Genomic DNA, 18,742 nt, shown 5'->3' on the forward strand with positions numbered 1-18,742 from the left:
CAGCGACTTTGGGTAACTCAGGTGCAATGCATAAATTAGTCCGAACAGAAGGCACATTGCTTCAGGAAGGTCATGTTGTCCATCACAAATTTTCCCTTGATTACTATTCCAATCAAAGAGGGAGACGAATGCTGAGAGTTGAGGGGCTTAAGAGTCGTCCCATCTTCAACTATCACAATCACCACTGGCACATCAAGAATTGAGCTGTGATCATCGGACATCTAGTGAATAAACATTAACAAATTAAAATAAATTCACATGCATGCAAGCTCATGTACATTTCAAAATGTGCAATTTAAAGGGTTAGTTCACCCAAAAATGAAAATTCTGTCAGTAATTACTCACCCTCATGTTGTTCCAGACCTGTAATACTTTCATCTTCGGAACACAAATTAGGATATTCTTTTATATATATATATATATATATATATATATATATATATATATATATATATATATATATATATATATATATATATATACTTTATTTTTAAAGGTTTTACTTTTTTTTTTCCATTTAAACCAAAATGAACATAAAGTAACAAACAGATAGACCGACCAATGAAATGAAACATTATAATGTAAAGCCATAATACAATGAAACATGTTCCCTAGACACCTGTTAAATGAGATATTTGTATATATTTTATAATATAAATGGCATCTACTTATCTAAGAAAGTTTTCCATTTCTTCCAGTAACTTTCCCCTTTTTCCGAAGCATGCCTTAATGAAAAGGTCAGTTTCTCCATGTTGTATATTTCGTTTGTAATTTCAATCCACTGCGATGAGGTAGGAGGGTCTATGCTCAGCCATTTACGTGTAATGGCCTTCTTGCTTGCTGCTTGTAAGATTTGTAGCAGATATCTGTCTTCCTTTCTTGTCCCTTTTGGTATATTTCCAAGGTAAAACACAGAAAAGGTCTCTTCTAGTTGTAGTCCCAATATCATTTTTATATATCTAATAATATCTGTCCAGTAAGTGGTGATCTTAGAACATCCCCAAAAGATGTGAAGATGCCCTGCTGATTTCTGTCCACATTTCCTCTAGCAATTGCCATGTTGAGAATTTTTAGTCTGTTGTTCTCTGATCTTTGGAGTAATAAAGTACCTTAATGTATTTTTCCAAGTAAATTCTCTCCATAAGTCAGAGCTAGAAGTAGTAGCAATGGTTTCACATATATTTAACCAATCATCCTGAGTTATGTTCATTCCAATCTCATTTTCCCATCTTTGTTTAATATACATGGTGGAAAACCTTTTCCCAGATTCTAGAAGAGAATATACTGCGGAGACATGTTTTTTAGTGAGCTTCCCCCTACATACATTTATAAAAAGCATAACTAAGGGGCTGTTCTCCATGTTTTAGGACCTGATATCTGCATTAAAATGGTGTCTTAATTGAAGATACCTGAAGAAATCATCTTTCCTCAAGTAATATTTTTCCGATAATTGTTGAAAAGTTTCTAGGCCATTATCTATAATTATTTTCCAATATGCCGTAATACCCTTATTACACCAGTTTTTGAATCTTGCATCATTTTTTGCAGGTGTGAAATCCCTGTCATATGCTGGCCAGCGTAAGATCTTTGCAACTCTTTCAACTCTCTTGTCTCTTAATTCCGTAAGCCAAATGCTTAATGGTGTTTTTATCCCGAGGGATACTTTGGATAAAAGTGATTGTAATAGTTGTTTGTCCCCTAAAATGGAGGGGAGAGGAGTGCGGATCTCTGCCTGATCCAATTCTTTCCACTTGGCATCATCTGACGGGTCACACCATGCTATCAAAATCTTAAGTTGTGCTGATTTATAATAACTCTGTAAACATGGGAGAGCCCTACCACCTTCCTTTTTGGCTAGTTGCAATGTCTCAAATTTTATTCTAGGCCTATGTTTACACCAAATAAAATTAGAAATTATTTTGTTCCATTCATTAAATTGCTTAGAGGTCACCTCATTTGGTAATGCTAAGAAAAGATAAAGTAGTCTTGGTAGTATAATCATTTTGACCAGTTCTATTCTGTTGTACATGTTCATTGGGAGTATTAGCCAACGATCCATATCATGTTTTATATTGCATGTTAAGGGGGTATAATTGTGTTTATATACTTCTGTCAGTTCTCTAGGAATATTGACCCCTAAATATTTAATTATGTTATTATTCCAGTTACATTTTAAATGTTTTTGTATCTGTTTGCTTGGTTTATAGTTAAACGTTAAAATTTGAGTTTTATGGAAGTTTAATTTGTATCCCGAATAAGAGCCATATTTTTTAAGTAGGGATATTAATGTTGTTAAACTACTATCAGGTTTGATGAGAGTCATCAGAATGTCGTCTGCATACAAACAAATTTTGTATTCTGTATTGTATACAGTGACTCCAGTAATATTTTCTGATTCTCTGATGGCTTGTGCCAATGGTTCAATAAACAATACAAATAGCGTTGCGCTCATCGCGCATCCTTGTCTACAGCCTCGTTTTAGGGAAACACCATCTGATAAATCTCCATTAATTTTGATTCTTGCTGTAGGTGAATTGTATAGGGATTTTAGACAATTGATAACCTGACAATTAAATCCGAATCGTTTTAAAGACATATATAGAAACTCCCATCTCACAGAATCAAATGCCTTTTCTGCATCAAGGCTAAGCACGACAGATTCTGTAGGTTTCATATAATTTATGATTTTAAACGCTCTTCGTATGTTGTCATGCGTTCTATTTTTAACAAATCCTGTCTGATCTGTATCTATCAAATCTGGTAATATGTTTTCAAAACGTTTGGCCATTATTGTGGTAAATATTCTATAATCTATGTTCAATACTGATACAGGTCTAAAGGAGCTACATTCATTTGCATCCTTCCCTGGTTTAAGTATTACTGAGATAAGGGCTTGATTCCAGGATATTGGGATTTCTCCGCCTTCCAAAACCTGATTAAACAACTTTTCAAAGTCGGTACTATCATTTGCTTGAAGCACTTGTACCATTCCGATGGAAACCCATCCGGACCTGGCACTTTATTCCCCTTTAAATTTGATATCGCTTTTCCTATTTCTTCCTCTGTTATTTGTTGTGTAAGTTTTTTATTCTGTTCTGTGCCTATAGACGGTAAATCCAATGAGTCCAAGAAACTTTCCACTATATTTATGTCTGCCGCTGGAGGCTGGGAGTATAAATTTGAATAGTAATATACAAAAGACTCTTGTATATCTTCTAGATTATATCGTACCTCATTAGTCTGTGGATTTTTTATTTTATGTATGTAACGACTAGCTTCTTGCTTGCGTGCTCTCCACGCAAGTAATCTCCTGGCTTTAGGTCCATTCTCATAATAGGTTTGTTTGATAAATTTAGCTTTTTTGGTCACTTGATTTTCATAAAGTTCATTTAAAGTCTTTCGAGCCAAATTTAATTGTTCTAAACTATCTGCATTATTATTTCTTTGATGCTCCTCCTCCAAAATCTTAAGTTCCCTAGTCTTATCAGCAATTATTTTCTCTTTTTCTTTTTTCCTATTTGATGACCACATTATCAATTTACCTCTGAGAACTGCTTTAGCGGCATCCCATAATACACTTGGTGAAATATTTTCCTTATTATTATGATACATGTAATCTTCAAACTCCTTCTGAATGTATTGTTGAAATGCTGTCTCGTTAAGAAAACTAGAGTTTAACCTCCAGATCAGGTGTCACCAACCCTGCTCCTGGAGGGCTACTGTCCTGCAGACTTTAGGTCCAACCCTGTTCCAACACACCTGCCTGTAATTATCAAGCAACCCTGAACAGCTTGATTAGCTGGTCCAGGTGTGTTTGATTGGGGTTGGAGCTGAAATCTGCAGGACTGTAGCCCTCCAGGAGCAGGGTTGGTGACACCTGCTCCAGATCCTTTCTTTTCGTTTAATATCTAAATGTATTATTAAGTAAACCCCTGCGTGATCCGAGATGTCTCTGACTCCTATTTTACAATCAATAATCCTATGTCTATCAGAATTGAGCATGAAAAAATAATCTAGTCGAGAAAAAATAGAATGAGAGTGGGAAAAAAATGTATAAACCTTTTCATGTGGATGTATGTCTCTCCAAACGTCCATAATGCTTAGCTCTTTCATTATTTTTTTAATATGTAGTGCCTCTGATTTTATCTTTTTCGTCTTAGATGAGGAGTCCAGTGAAGGATGCAAGTGAATATTCCAGTCCCCCCCGCATATCACCACCCCAGACATTTCCATACATAATAAATCAAAAACTTTCCTAGTAAATTGCTTATTATGCCCAGGAGGTCTATAAATGTTCACCAATGTAACCTCTTTATGATCAATGAATCCTTTTACTAAAATGTATCGTCCATCAGCATCTGTCACCTGTGAGGTAAACTGAAAATTTACATGATTTGAAATGAGTATTGAAACTCCTCTTTCATTACCATGTTTAAACGAAGAATAATACGAATTTTTAAACCATTTTTTAAGTTTTTCATGTTCGGTATCTGAAAGGTGCGTTTCTTGCCAAAATATGACATCCTGCTTTTCTCTCTTCATTTTAGCTATAACTTTACCCCTTTTTACAGGATTGTGTAAGCCATTTACATTAAGAGTAATAAAATTATATTTCTCTCTAATCATTTTATTTTTTAGGGAACGTTATTATTATTGAACAGCTTGAATGGCTAAGAAAAAAAGTATAAAATGTCGGTCTATCAAAAATAAAACATAAAGAACAAATGAACAGGAACAGAATCGACTTCTAAAGGTGAAGTGCCATAATCACTTCTAAGCTGAAAGTGGAATCCTCTAAAACCAAAGGAGTCCCTCTCAATGCGAGTCGTATCCTCTGACTTAAGTCAGTCAGAGCAGCTCGCGTGGTAGAGAAAACAAGCAAGCATTTCCCAGCGGCAAGGTCCAGATTACACTTAGAGTTAAGGAAAACTGTTAAGAAAAATCTCACCGGTGAACATCATGATATTGACCTTAGCTAGTGGCGTCTACGTTGCGGCGAAATTCTTTTAATTTTTCTTGAATGCCTTTGATCCTCTCCCGTTGACGTCGTGAGGTACCTGCATTTTGCCACGCCGATTTCACCATCCTTGGTCCAGAAGGGTCCTTGTATTTAGTCACTTGGTTGAAAGTTTTGGTATTGATAACTCCTCTTCCCTTCAGGTCGTTCGCGGCTTCTTGAAGATCTCTGTAAATCACTGTACCGGTTTGGAAGTGAACACGGAGACGCGCTGGGTGTAACGTCTGGCAGCGAAGATTTTTTTCTTTAAGAGCTCTTCTAATGGGTGCATAGGCCTTCCTCTTTGCCAAAATGTCACTGGTGTAGTCTTGTTCGAAGAAAATGCGCTTCCCGTTGTACTGAATATCTTTTTTCTTCCAAGCAGATTGAAGCACCCGTTCTTTGACTTGAAACTCTAGAAAGCATAGGACGATTGATCTCGGGTTAGCCCCATGAGGAGGTTTAGCAGCAAGTGAGCGATGACACCTCTGTATTCCGAGAGGGGTGTCGGGAAGAGCTAGTTCTGTTTTGATAAATCTCTCCACAAAACCCGTTATATCGTCTCCTTCGGCCTCCTCTTCTATGCCGTGGATCCGTACATTGTTTCGACGTGAGCGTGCCTCTAAGTCTTCAAGCCGTGTCTGGAGTTGTTCCTGTAGTTCAAGTTAGTGGGATAGCATATCTCTTGCATCCGTGCTAAAGGCCTCCATTTCACTGATTCTGTCCTCAGCCGCCTCCACTCTAGTCATTACGTCTTTTATGTCGGTCTCAATAGCGCTCAATTTGATGTTCATTTCTCCTCTAAAATCACCAAGCTCCCTTTTGAGTTGGCCCGTTGCTTCGCTGATTTCTTTAGAGATGTCCGTGTGTATTTGTTTTATTTCGGCAATGATGCTGACCTTCACAGCCTCCATGTTATCGGCGCTTGTTAGCTTGTCAGCGCACGAGGTACTATCCTTGCTGTCACTCGGTGATAAAACGTTCTCTTCTGAATTAACCGGAGTCTTTCCTTTGTTTCTTGATTTCCGTCCCCCTGGCATTATCTCTAGTAACTTTTATATCAATAAAATAGCGTTCAACCTTGAGGGGGATTCAACCCCGCCGGGAGCTTTAGAATTATGCGACCACTCGTCTCTCCGCCATTACCGGAAGCCACAAATTAGGATATTCTTGATGAAATCTGAGAGCTGTCTCACTCCTCCATAGGCTTCTCTGTAATTTAAACTTGCCGGCCCAGAAAGTTAGGAAAGACATTGTTAAAATATCAGTTCAGTTGGCTCTGATAGCTTGTGTGGAAAAAATTTAATTGTATTAAATCCAACCACTTGTTATTAATACATTATTTTTAAGGAATTCATAACAGCCTTTAAACATTTACTCAGAGATCAACTATGAAGTCTATATTGCAGTTTTTACAGGTTTCATATCAATCTACTTTCTTCTATGACATATCTAGGATACATTTTTGGGACTTCTAACTAACCTTTGTTTGCATCAGAAGGTTCATCAAGAGCTGACCAGCAACTCCCTTTTTGGCTCTGAAAATGTCCAAGAGGCACGTACTATGTTGGTCAAGGGTCTCGTAAAATTCCTTTTTCAAGTTCTTACCAGCAATCCTATTAAGCTTGTGACTTTTAGTCTTCAGGCAGACCTTGTGGGGGTGAGATGTGGATTTGTGGTGAGCTCCGGATTACCAGTCGGGGAATAGTGCTGCCTGGTTACCCTGGAGTGGACGACCGCATCTGACGAGACAAGAGGAATCACTTGGGGCTACTGCAAGCTAAGTAAACACTCCCACTTAACGCGATTGTTTGAGTTGTAGAACATTTGAAATATACCTCCAGCACTTGCCCGTCTCCCCCCTCATTTATTGTGATCAAAGTCTTGTTAATTAGTATATGTCCAGTATAGACAGATCACCTGTATAGTAGCCAACGACCCACCAGCCCCATTGTACTATTCTAGCGACTTCCATACTGGATGTGCATTATTGCTGCCGTGCCTGTGTCGTAGCCAACGACCCACCAGCCCCACTGTACTATTCTAGTGGCTTCCATACTTGATGTGCATTATTGCTGCCATGCCTGTGTTGTAGCCAACTTCCATGAGTGCTGTTGCATTGTCCTATAAAGCCTTTGCATCATTGTGCTTTGCCATTACCAGTTTGCATTACAGCTTGAGGCCTCCAGCTTTTCGCTCTAAGTGTGTAACTGTAACCCCACCATCCAGCTTGCCTCACCCCTGGCGTGTACCCGACTGAATATCGCACTCCAGCACCGCCGACGTCGCTGCCTGCCTGCCACTGTCCTGAGTCAACCGCCTGCTGACTGTTGGTGTGAAGATTGCGGTGAAGTCTCACTTGAACCTTGGTGTGTTGTGGTGTTTTCTTTCAAAGTGTGTCCCATGTTTGCAGTGGATTTCCCCAGGCCTCATTGACGGGGCCGTGTCAGAACGAGCGGCCAGCTGAAGTACCTGGGAGCGAGCCGGGCACACCTTACCCCCAGGTAATAGCCTGTGTAGTGTGCTAGTGAATCATTGCAATTCAACCATTGGCAGCCATGGGCTGCACCAAAGTAACCTCTTGTTTCGCCTTTCCAGTTCATCTGCTGGGGGGCCAGTTCATCTTCCAGTCGAGTAGTGGCACCCTCTGAGTGGGGGAGTGTGGGGGGAACTTCCGACTAAAGCCAGACCCAGAGATACACTGTGGCAAACTGCCTTGCTTTTAGAGATGCTCTTAATTGTTCAACTTCAATAAATTCTTTATTTTAAATTATTTTGTGGGCCTCTAAACCTTATTGGTGGGTGTGGTCTGCTCCTCAGGGTAGTAGGTTGGGGTGGTCGTGCATTAGTGCCCCCCCTCCTGGTCACAGAACTTTATATCATAATTTTGCTTGCTGAGCTGTTAATAAATGTATACTTGTTAAGGTATTTGTTCTCCCGAGTCTTTCTGGTAGAAATTTAAGCTTTAGCGTAAGTTCTGCCGGGACGACTCAATCGTTACGTCACTGATTACCTTCTCATTATCCAATCGTGCTCTAAATACTTGTAGTATAAAAGATCGAAACTTACACATGTCTGAGTTTGCAGATGCTGATGCCTACATTCACCACCATCCTCCCCCACCACCACAAGGATGGTCCCTTCCCATGCCTCCCTGGGGGTCGGCTGCGCCCCTGCCTTCGTCTTCAGGCAGGAAATGCAGATTCCGTACCCTCGGAATGCAGCTACGGACGGGGTCTACGCCAAAGAACTTTATATCATAATTTTGCTTGCTGAGCTGTTCATTAATGTATACTTGTTAAGGTATTTATTCTCCCGAGTCTTTCTGGTAGAACTACAATTTAATAGGGTTGTTGTGTGACACTAGCTCTCGGACAGTTAGCAATTAACTACCTCCTACCGTTTTCTGGTCTAAAACTGTGGTTCCTTTGTTAAAACCAGTTTCCTGTCAGTCATCTTTCACTAAGTGTTTATAAGTGGTAGCTTAGCAGGCATTTTCATTTACCAGTTAAAAGGCAGAAGAGGAACAATTCTTGTAATGGCACGAGAGCTTAAAAGTTGGTCCTTTTGGCGGGCAGTATTGGCCGAGTTTGTTGGGATGACCATTTTTGTTTTTATTGGTATAGCCTCTGCCATTGGAAACAGGCATAACAGATATCCTGACCAAGAGGTTAAAGTAGCTTTAGCTTTTGGTCTGGCGATTGCCACACTGGCTCAGAGTTTGGGGCATATCAGTGGAGCCCACTTGAACCCAGCTATTACTTTAGGACTTTTGGTTAGCTGTCAGATCAGTTTCTTCAGGGCCTTCATGTATGTCATCGCCCAGATGTTGGGAGCTGTGCTGGCAAGTGGCATTATGTTCAAAGTTAGCCCTGACCCTGACACAACACTGGGGCTCAATATGGTAAGTTGCTTTATACAGAGTATTACATTTCAACCACTAATACTATTCAAAATTGTATTACATGGTTAGTTGTCATATGGGGATATTTTAGTAACTATAAGTTACACAAAAGCTGTGATTTTTGAATGTTGATTTCAAACTCAAAATTGTCTTAAACTAGAATATTTTCTTTCTTTCTTTCTTTCTTTCTTTCTTTCTTTCTTTCTTTCTTTCTTTCTTTCTTTCTTTCTTTCTTTCTTTTTATTTGGGGCTGCAAAAGGGTTCTATGGAGTCCATGAAAAAGAAAAAAACGAAGTTAACGTGCATTTAAAATATTAGGGAAATATGTTTAATGTAATTATTTTTATACATATACATAATACATTTTCATAAGCTGTCAACTCAATAAACAATGTAAATATTTTCCAGGTAATATTTGAACAATTTGCTTTAGTGCCATAACAAAATACAAAGGCAATAATTAACTTTTCTTATCTTTTAATGTTTTAATTTCCATTTCTGTTGGCCAAAACAATTGTTTGATTTTGTTTATATTATATTTTCCATTTTTGCTCTTTCTTATTTTATTTCATAATTGTTTTACTGTTTAAATTTTACTATAAAAAGTCTACGATATTTAATGGTATAGGTTCCCACTGTGACAATTTTTCCCATGTAGTGTGACTACACTCCCTGCTAATGGGGGTAAATGTTTGTTAAATGAGCTGTCTTTTTCTTCTAACAGTAATGGTGCAAATGTTCAAATTTCAATCAGATGTTAGGAGGTATTCTTGAAATCACATTTATTATCTTGTCTTATGATTGTAATATGACAGTAGTAGTATCATGTTGAACTTTTTGCATCATTGCAAGGTAATCCAATATTTTTTCTTTTCTTATTTTCCTTATAGCTGAGTAACGGTGTGTCACAGGGACAGGGATTTGCCATTGAGCTCTTTGCAACCTTTCAGCTGGTCCTCTGTGTCTTGGCCACAACAGACAAACACCGGACCGATGTCACAGGCTCTGCACCCCTAGCCATCGGACTATCAGTGGGCTTAGGGCACCTGGTAGCAGTAAGCACTTGATAATTGACTTTTCATCAACCAAACGTAAATGATACGCAATGTTCTTAGATCAGTAGATTTCCAACCAAGCTTAGTCAAGACTCTTTTCTGCTGCATGCATAACCTTACAAGCTCATCATTCTCATCCCCAGATCAGTTACACCGGCTGCGGCATCAACCCTGCTCGATCTTTTGGACCAGCCGTCATTCTTGAATCCTTTAAAAACCACTGGGTGAGTTCGCACCTCATTTTATCAACAAGGTTTTTATCAGAACAAATTGCAATTGCTGTTTGAGTGAAAACAAAAATGAATGGCAACTTAAATGCTTTGCTGAGGGTAGAGAGTAGTCATTTTATGATTTGGATATATTTGATTAATGCATTATAAACATTGTGACATAGTATTACTTCTTCAAAAGCATTCATAGGCCAGAAAAGAAAATGTTTGGTTCTGTTCTTTTGCGTACTATGTGCAAAATAAAATTTTTATCAAATGTAACAATTATTTCCTTGTATAGATATACTGGATTGCACCCATGATCGGTGGGGTGGCTGCTGCTCTTGTGTATGACTTCTTGCTCTACCCAAAAAAGGAAGCGTTTGGCAAGCGTTTGAAGGTTCTGAAGGGCACGGCTGATCCGGACGCCTCGGCGACAGAACCCCTAATCGAACCCCGAACCCCCAGATCTGGGTCTGGTCAGTGGCCTCGGCCCTGAAATGTGTCTTTAACCTTCATTAAATGTCTACATACATTACCAAAATATACAACATCATTTCTTTTGTTGTTGTCAAAATGATTGTTTAGTCGGCTTCTTCTAGTGTCTTACTCTGTGTAGCAGCTTCGTTCTGGCTAAATTGACTACTTGCACGGCTACTTCCAACACTTAAGGAAGTGTTCTGCCGTCTTCTAACATCTCAGGAATTTCCTGTAACAGCATTCAGCGCACTTACAGATTTATTCTTGGGGAGGCAGATTATTTTTGCTTTACGGGCTGGCAGTTGATTGAATAAATTAATCTTGTTTTCAGCATTACCGTGACTTATCTTGACTTTTGAGTTATCTATATTTATTTTCCTATCATTTCTTATGTAATCAGTCTCAAATGGTAACTTGCTGGCGGCCCTATACTGTAAACATACAGTTGTGGTTATAAGTTTAAATAAACCTTGCAGAATCTGCTCAAAATAATTATAATAATAATTATAATTTTAACAAAATAAGAGGGATTATAAAAATTGCTTGTTTTTTTTTTTATGTAGTAGTTCCATGAATAAGCTATTTCACATAATAGATGTTTACATATTGTCCACAAGACAAAACAGTAAATGAATTTACAAAATGTTCATAAGTTTACATACACTTGATTCTTAATACTGCATGTGTCTCTTTACCTGGATGATCCATGGCTGCTTTTTTTTTCTTTTTCGTAGTTGACATGATTCCCTTAATTGTCCTGAGCAGTTAAACACTGTTCTTCAGAAAAATCCTCTAAGATTTGTTCATCTTCTTTGGTTTTCCAGCATCTTCTGCATATTTGAACAACCATATTTTCCAACATTAGACTAAATAAGTACAACTTACTCTGATCATCCTGTTGTTACCCCTCTTATTTAGTTAAAATTATTAACATTATTATGACCACAACTGTATAATAAGGTGATGTCGTTTAGATCTTCTGTTCTTCTCTCTCTTAGATGCATAATGGGTTCATGAAGTCTCTCTCCTCTCTCAGACATTGCAGCATTATTAGACTGTGGTTGTTGAAGACCTCCATGTAAACAGTAATATTCAGAATATTTCTTCTGTGTTTGAAAATGTATGGACTGTGAACAGTATGATTTTAAAGTGGCATTTTACAAATTAGACAAGAACCACATTAAGTCCAATTAAAAGTACAGAAGTTTCTGTGGCACTAGCATATCAAATTTGCAAAACAAGTTTCCCCAACACTATCCCCATCTGCCATTGATTGAATAGAGGGTCCAGTCAGGCTATTTGGTTAGACAATGCTGTTATGTCGGCCTAACTGGGATAATCAAACAAACACAGCAAAGCTTTGAAGAAGTTAAAAAGCCACAGTTTCAACACATTTCAAAAGTCTCGCATTATGAATGCTGTCTCTTGATATTACACTGGGAAAGAGGAAAGTGTTTTAACATTGAAAGAATTAAGCATTTGCAAATCTGTAGCAATATATGCTCAGCTTTGTACTGAGAGGTTTATGAGAACACTTCTGCAAAGAAGTTAACAAGTATAACCAAACCGACCTGATGTCAACTTCTGTATCACCTCCAGACTAACCGATGCTAAAGCTGTCACACAAGTCAGCATTTTGTTGACTGCCACGAGTTACAAAGAATTGAACAAAACTCTTTGTTGGACAATGTCACAAACTGAATGTCTCATGCTGTTTGCTCTGTAATAACGGTTAACATAATTGAAATTAATATATCCACTAGCACATTTTGAAAGGAATGATTGTGTTTCCTTTTTGGCGCAGTCAGATGTATTGCATGCATGGATGCCGCTCACTTAAGCATTTATCATTTTAATGAGCACTACAGCAAACCCTGTCAGGTATCTACAATAAATCTCTTTTAAGGAGAGCATTTCGTTTCCGAGAAATAATCATCAATGCTTAGCATCTGTTTTTAAATCAATAAAAAAAATAAATTAAAAAAAGCCATCCCAAAATGCATCAGAGTGGATCTGCATTGGAGCATTGCCAAGAATTTAAGGTGCATGCCTAAAATTCTTGGCCGGCATTCAAATGGTAAACCATAACTTTTGGCTCGGTTTCATTGGAAAACTATAATTTCTGTTTTATTGTCTTATGAGGTAGATAAAAATTAACACAGTAAAGGAGATCTGATTTATTAGAGATGCAGATGGTGGTTTCGAAAGTCAGTTTTAGTCTTTTTTCAAATGATTTTCGACAATATTTGTATATCAAGTATAGTGAAAAATAGTTTCCAACGATTGGAAACAGCACAATCTAATGGACAGGTGATGACCAAAGGCATTCGATTACCTGTTCCCTTTACTCAAAATACTTTTTTGGGCCTCATTCATAGAACATGTTGCATATTTGCACATGTAGTCTCTTTGGCAATTGTTACAAGTAATTGTAAAGCAACCCTTATATATATTCGTGCAGAATCTGTCAGAATGCAAATAATTGTTTGTGAAACAATTCATAAATTGTCACAAAAAAATATAAATTTAAGTGAAATTCTTGTGGTAATTTTTTGGATACTTTACATGTTCTGTTTTTTGTTTGCCAGTCACAGACTATCCATCTATCCATCCATTTTCCAAAGCATTTGTCCTCTGCAGGGATGCTGGAGCGTATCCAGTCATCTCAAAAACCATGGAGTGATAATGGGAATTGCAACATTTTTTAAACTTGCACACTCAAAGATAATTAATAAAAAAAGAATAATAATAATAGTCATTCTGCAACTGAAGAAAAATTGTAAACCAAATGTGTTATGAAAATGTGCTGGCTTAAGAGCTTTTAACTTCCCCTGCAACCTAAACACATAGAGAAGAGTTTATACTGGTGGCTTTGCTGAGGGTGGAGTGAGACTTTTGAACAACATTTATCAAGTGACAGAACTGCAACACCCAAAAGTTCAGTTATCAGTTTCCTCACATTGTGCTGATGAGGCATAAACAAGCACACACTGCAGATCTCCTCGAGCACACTTGCAAATGCAAAGCAAATTCAAGGAGTCTCAGGGGGACTGTGAGTTCATAGAGTGAATTTCAAGGGGGGACCAGTTCAACTTCACAATGTAGAGGATTTACATCTTTTATCCACATAATACCATCCAAATGCTACGCAAATTTCATGCATAAATATAGTGGGAATCTATGGTTTAAAAATAAAAAATATACCCCCACCCCCCCCAGTGAATCTCAGGCATTCCCACCACTAACCCTAAAGGTGTCTTGAACAATGTGAGCCGCATGAGCCGCAATCTATAGGAGAGAAGAATGGGATCGGGATTCAAACTCATGATGATTGACAAAATATCTGACCTCCATCCTTACTCTCCACACCACTATTCCTGTAACAGACTCTTCTTTTTATTTGTTTTGTTGCCAAGAGTGTAATTTCAGGTTTTGTTTGTTTTTACAGAAATACAATAAAAATGCATAAAAAATTGTTATTGAGTTGTTATCTGACTTGTTTGTCTTTTTTGTTTTTGTTGCAGGAGGTCTGGGAGCTGAGTAAACATGGATTACAGAACAACCAGGCAAACTCCTCTCTTGAAAGATTTACTGGATACCCAGCAAGCAATAGCCTAATATAGACCCCATATAGTCTGGCTATGAGTAAACCGCTTCTAGCCAAAATAACCTTGAATTTGGTTACATGCCGTTCTTGCCAAAATAACTTGCGAGATGTATGATATTCCACCATGTAAGCAAAGTCAACAGTGATTACAATGTGTTTGGTTTCATTCCTTTGACATGTGCTATGCGTAGCCTGTGTGTCTATTATTGGGCTATGGTTAGACATCTATTACATTTTCAATGACAGCCCAAATTTTGCCTTGTTTTAGCCTAGACGTCAGGACTGTGTTTGGACGGCTATTAGACATCTTTTAAATGCAAAATAGCTTGCTGGGTATTAGGCCTAATGCATCTTTAGTGAAAACTAGTGAGTGTTTCCATTTTTGATTGTGCTTTTTGCACTAAGTCTGTATTAAATGAAATTTGCGACGAACTTAACTTCTGTATTGTGATATTTTTGGGTGAAACAGCTTAGGAGCCAACCACACAGAAAAGATCTCCACTGCTCTGCTTTTTCATTGTTTGTCTAGCATGTAAACACATACAAATGTGTTTGACCATTGCGCTTGCTCGTGCGCATGACGCTGGGTATTAAAAACATGGCGCTCAAGTTAAAATAAGTTCAAATTTTTAAAAAAGAGAGGCATGATTGTTTCCATAATTTGTGATCTTTACTGAAGCAAACAGCAGACCAGTGGCCCACCCAATCAAAAGTTATCCTTTTTCCAAAGATGTATGAAATAATTTAATCTACAAATAATAATTATATTGAATGTATACCTCCTTTTTTTTTTTTTTTTTTTTTTTTTTTAGAAATGAAAATAATGATTAAATGCAAGTTTTCATGGTCAATTGTAGGCGATTTCCTAGTTTGCCCTCTCCCTAGGTGCATAACATAATGTCAAAATAAAAATTAAACAGGCTTTAATTCGTCAGTTTCTGTTCATCCCATCCACAATGTTATAATTCTGAGAAATGCACATTTGTGGAGTTGAATTTGGAAATGGCAAAGTAAATATCAATCAGTTGAGACTTTAAAAAGCCTAAATTAGCTATCCCAAACGTACTGCTGCGCTTCAAGAAACCAAGGCTATTCCTTTAACGGGATCTGACAATTATTATGAGTATTGATTATTATGAGTTCATCTCCGTTCTTAACCAGAAGTCCATCGTCTCAGACTAATGTTCAGGGGTGTAGCGCTGGTCTGAAAGGTGGTGGTGGGGGTTCTGTCAATTTTAATATGAAATGGATTATCAAAATTAAAACAACACAAAAAAACATAATTTTTCATGTATATGTTGCCAAAATAATTTGTTTCATTTGCATCATTTTTTGTGAGAAAAATATATAAATCCAGAAGTTTTGTAGACATATGTGTAAATGTTTTAAATGTGTCACTTATTATATGTAATATTTAAAAAAAAAAAATAGTAAAAAAAAACATACACAAACTTTATGTATACTGATAAACTGTTTGCAGATATATAATGTGAGCAAAGTATTACTGTGAACTTATATAATTTGAGACCACTAAAAAACTATTGTAAATAAAGAGATTTCCAGTGGACCAGCAACTACACAGTCACCGCCTGTTAAATAAAGCAACATGCAGCAAATCAGCAATGTTTGTAGATCTTCTCCTGGACTGAAGCACAGGCTCTACTCTTCACCACAGTGGTGACCAAAAAAAACTGCATTTTACAGTAAACTACTGCCAGTATAACCCAACTAAAACAAACACTGATCACCATACCGATGACTTACAATTTGTGAGTTTCTCCTTCAGTTATTTTGTTTGTTAACATCAGGTGTCTTCAATGATGCTCAATCATCACTCAATTAATCACTTAATTATCTCATTAACTTTAACACTGCTTCAGCGTTACTTATAACACTCTGAGTGTGTATATATAAACACTGAACAGTGTTAATTTAAGGTGTTTTTATCAGTATCAATTCACTCACTTCTTTTCATTCAAGCGGACTATATTAGTGAACTAATGTAGGGAATAGTGAATGAGGGTATAGGGTGTGATTGGGAAAACAGCCTCTGAGCGTCGACTTTGAGCGGTGTTAATTCACAGTATATTCCTGTAGGCTATTTTTTCCGAAAATGACAAATATAACTACGGGATATTACTGTTTTAATGGAAAATGGTATGATGCTGTCAAAACTTGGCCTTTTTTTACAGCAAGGGTTAAGAGTGTAGGTCAACTTTAGATCATTTTAAACCAGATTACAAAGCCACAGTTTAGCATTAGTTAGGCTGTCTGTTTAGACCCTTTTCTGCTCCACAAATAATAATTAAGGTAAATAAATTAACTGACACTGTATTCCAAATGAGTAAAACAGTTTAGAGATGTATAACTATGCCTCCTTCTTTTCAGATATCTGAGAAATTCCAGCATATTAAGCTGACTTTTCATACTAAACTGAACTCTTTTAGGAGGTCTGCGCAATCGGGGCCGTTCCTCTATTGTGCACACTTGGATGTTTGGACCCCAGACAATAAAACAAAGACTTTTAAAATAAAAATGACATTATGACATTACCATTATAACCAGTCGATGGCAGCAGAGGACACTAATTTGTAGTTCCTAATGTAGTACTTTTCACATTTTGATTTTGGATTTATTATAAAATAGCTATAAAAAAAATCAAATAGGTCTATTTTTAAACATTGCTTTTAAAAGGACACGTAAAAAAGAGTGCTTTAAAAATAATCTTTAAAGCTGCTCAAAGTACAGAGCCAACACAGACTTGTTTTCTTGTTCTCGTCTATGTTGCTGCAAATATTGAAATGAAGTGTTATTTTTATGTGTTTTTGAGTAAAGGGAAACATTTGGTAATGTTTAATGTTCAGTTATGTTTGACATTTGAAAGAGTTTCTATTATGTTCGTTGATCGTTATCATTGTGCAGAAGAGTAGGGCTTATGGTTAGGTTGTGAATAACTGTATTGATCATTAAGCAATAACTTTGCTAATAACAAGTTTGTGTATGTTCTGTGGTAGTAGCATACAGTGTTTTTAATTATTCAACATAACTCAATGTCACATATTGATAGGTTATTTCCATTCATTCAAATTCACACGATTTTGAGAGTCAACTTAAAATACACAAGCATATTTCCCTAAAAATATGAAATTCATTGTGTAATAGAGTAAATAATTTAGGGGATTTTACATGATTTATTCAGGTAGATTCCATGAAAGAAATCAAGCCTTAACTACTCAAAAATATCATGTGTAATATTTTTACCTTCTTTTTTTTTTTAAGTAAGTAGCACATAACATTTTTTACAGTGTACTATGCCCTTATTTTCTGATGCACTGCCGTCACTATCATCAATACTTCTGGAAAAGGGACAGCTTTTCCTCTCTGTCTTCTATAAAACTTACTAACATCAACCTAAAACACAGGCAATACTCAAGAAAATATGTATCCCATAAAAGGACTTTGTCATTCATGCATAACGCAGAGTTTTTGGTCCTTGAGTTATTGATTTATTCAAATTGGCGTTAAAATTTACCAAAAACTTAAAACTCTTTTTTTTTTATATGTATTTCCTGAATAAACTCACAAAGGAGCCTTGACAGCATGTGACCTAACATGTGCTAATGTCTCCTTTACTTCCTTGTTGCAACAAATGTCAAGCACATGGCACATAGAATTTAATTTTATTGGCTATGGGGAATGTCAAATATGATAATCCAAAAATGTAAAACATTTTTTGGTTGAATATTATTATTGTATTTTAAATGCAATTTTAATCTCTGTGTCATTTATAAATGACGATATACCATAGATGTATTGCTCAATATTGGCAACAGGTGTTTGTGAGTGCAACTCCCCAGATCTTATCATTGTTTTCCAGCATACCATGGAAACATGTGAAAAAAAGAATCTACAAACTTTGCAAAACACAAAATGTATGTCACTGCCAAATGTGCCAATAGTTTTTGTAGAGCTCTGTAACATTATCATCAATATCATATATTTCCTGTTGCTTCATTGGAATGCCAGAAGCTCGATCGCTAATGGACAGGATTTTAAATATAATATAGAGGACAATTAAAGTATTAAAGTTATCCGTGGTCAGAATTAACAATAGATATTTTGAAAAGGGCCATGGGAGAAATGTCAAGCAAAATGATTATGTGTTGATTTTAATGCTCATAATGGTGATTGGGGTTAGCAGGGTTACAGATAAAAATGGGGGATAGAAGAATCCATGGAAGAGAACTCTTCAGTGGGTCTAAATAATGGGAAACCAACTAGAATAGTCAAAGATGGAAGATGGAAAGGTGGAATGTCATGTTTGGATATCACAATAGTGTCAGCATCATTAGCTTGTAAATGTATATTGTCAGTATCTAATTATAAAATAGGCAGTGATCATTTTCCAGTGACCTGTGAAAAAAAAGTAATTATTATGGTGTAAGATGGGCATATAATAAGGCAGATTGGGAGAAATTTTGAATGCTATGT

General features: G+C 36.8%; 1 protein-coding gene across 1 annotated transcript; it reads left to right on the forward strand.

Annotated features, from left to right (window-relative positions):
- Window positions 1–8,505: 8,505 nt before the first annotated feature.
- Window positions 8,506–14,686, forward strand: aqp1a.2 (aquaporin 1a (Colton blood group), tandem duplicate 2). The gene is made up of 5 exons (XM_079876205.1): window positions 8,506–8,900; window positions 9,791–9,955; window positions 10,099–10,179; window positions 10,466–10,643; window positions 14,169–14,686. Exons 1-5 carry the CDS (start codon window positions 8,535–8,537, stop codon window positions 14,186–14,188), a joined length of 810 nt encoding a protein of 269 aa, XP_079732331.1. The 5' UTR covers window positions 8,506–8,534; the 3' UTR covers window positions 14,189–14,686.
- Window positions 14,687–18,742: the final 4,056 nt, after the last annotated feature.

Source organism: Squalius cephalus (genome assembly GCF_949319135.1).
Source record: "Squalius cephalus genome assembly, chromosome: 7".
Lineage (NCBI taxonomy): Eukaryota > Metazoa > Chordata > Actinopteri > Cypriniformes > Leuciscidae > Squalius > Squalius cephalus.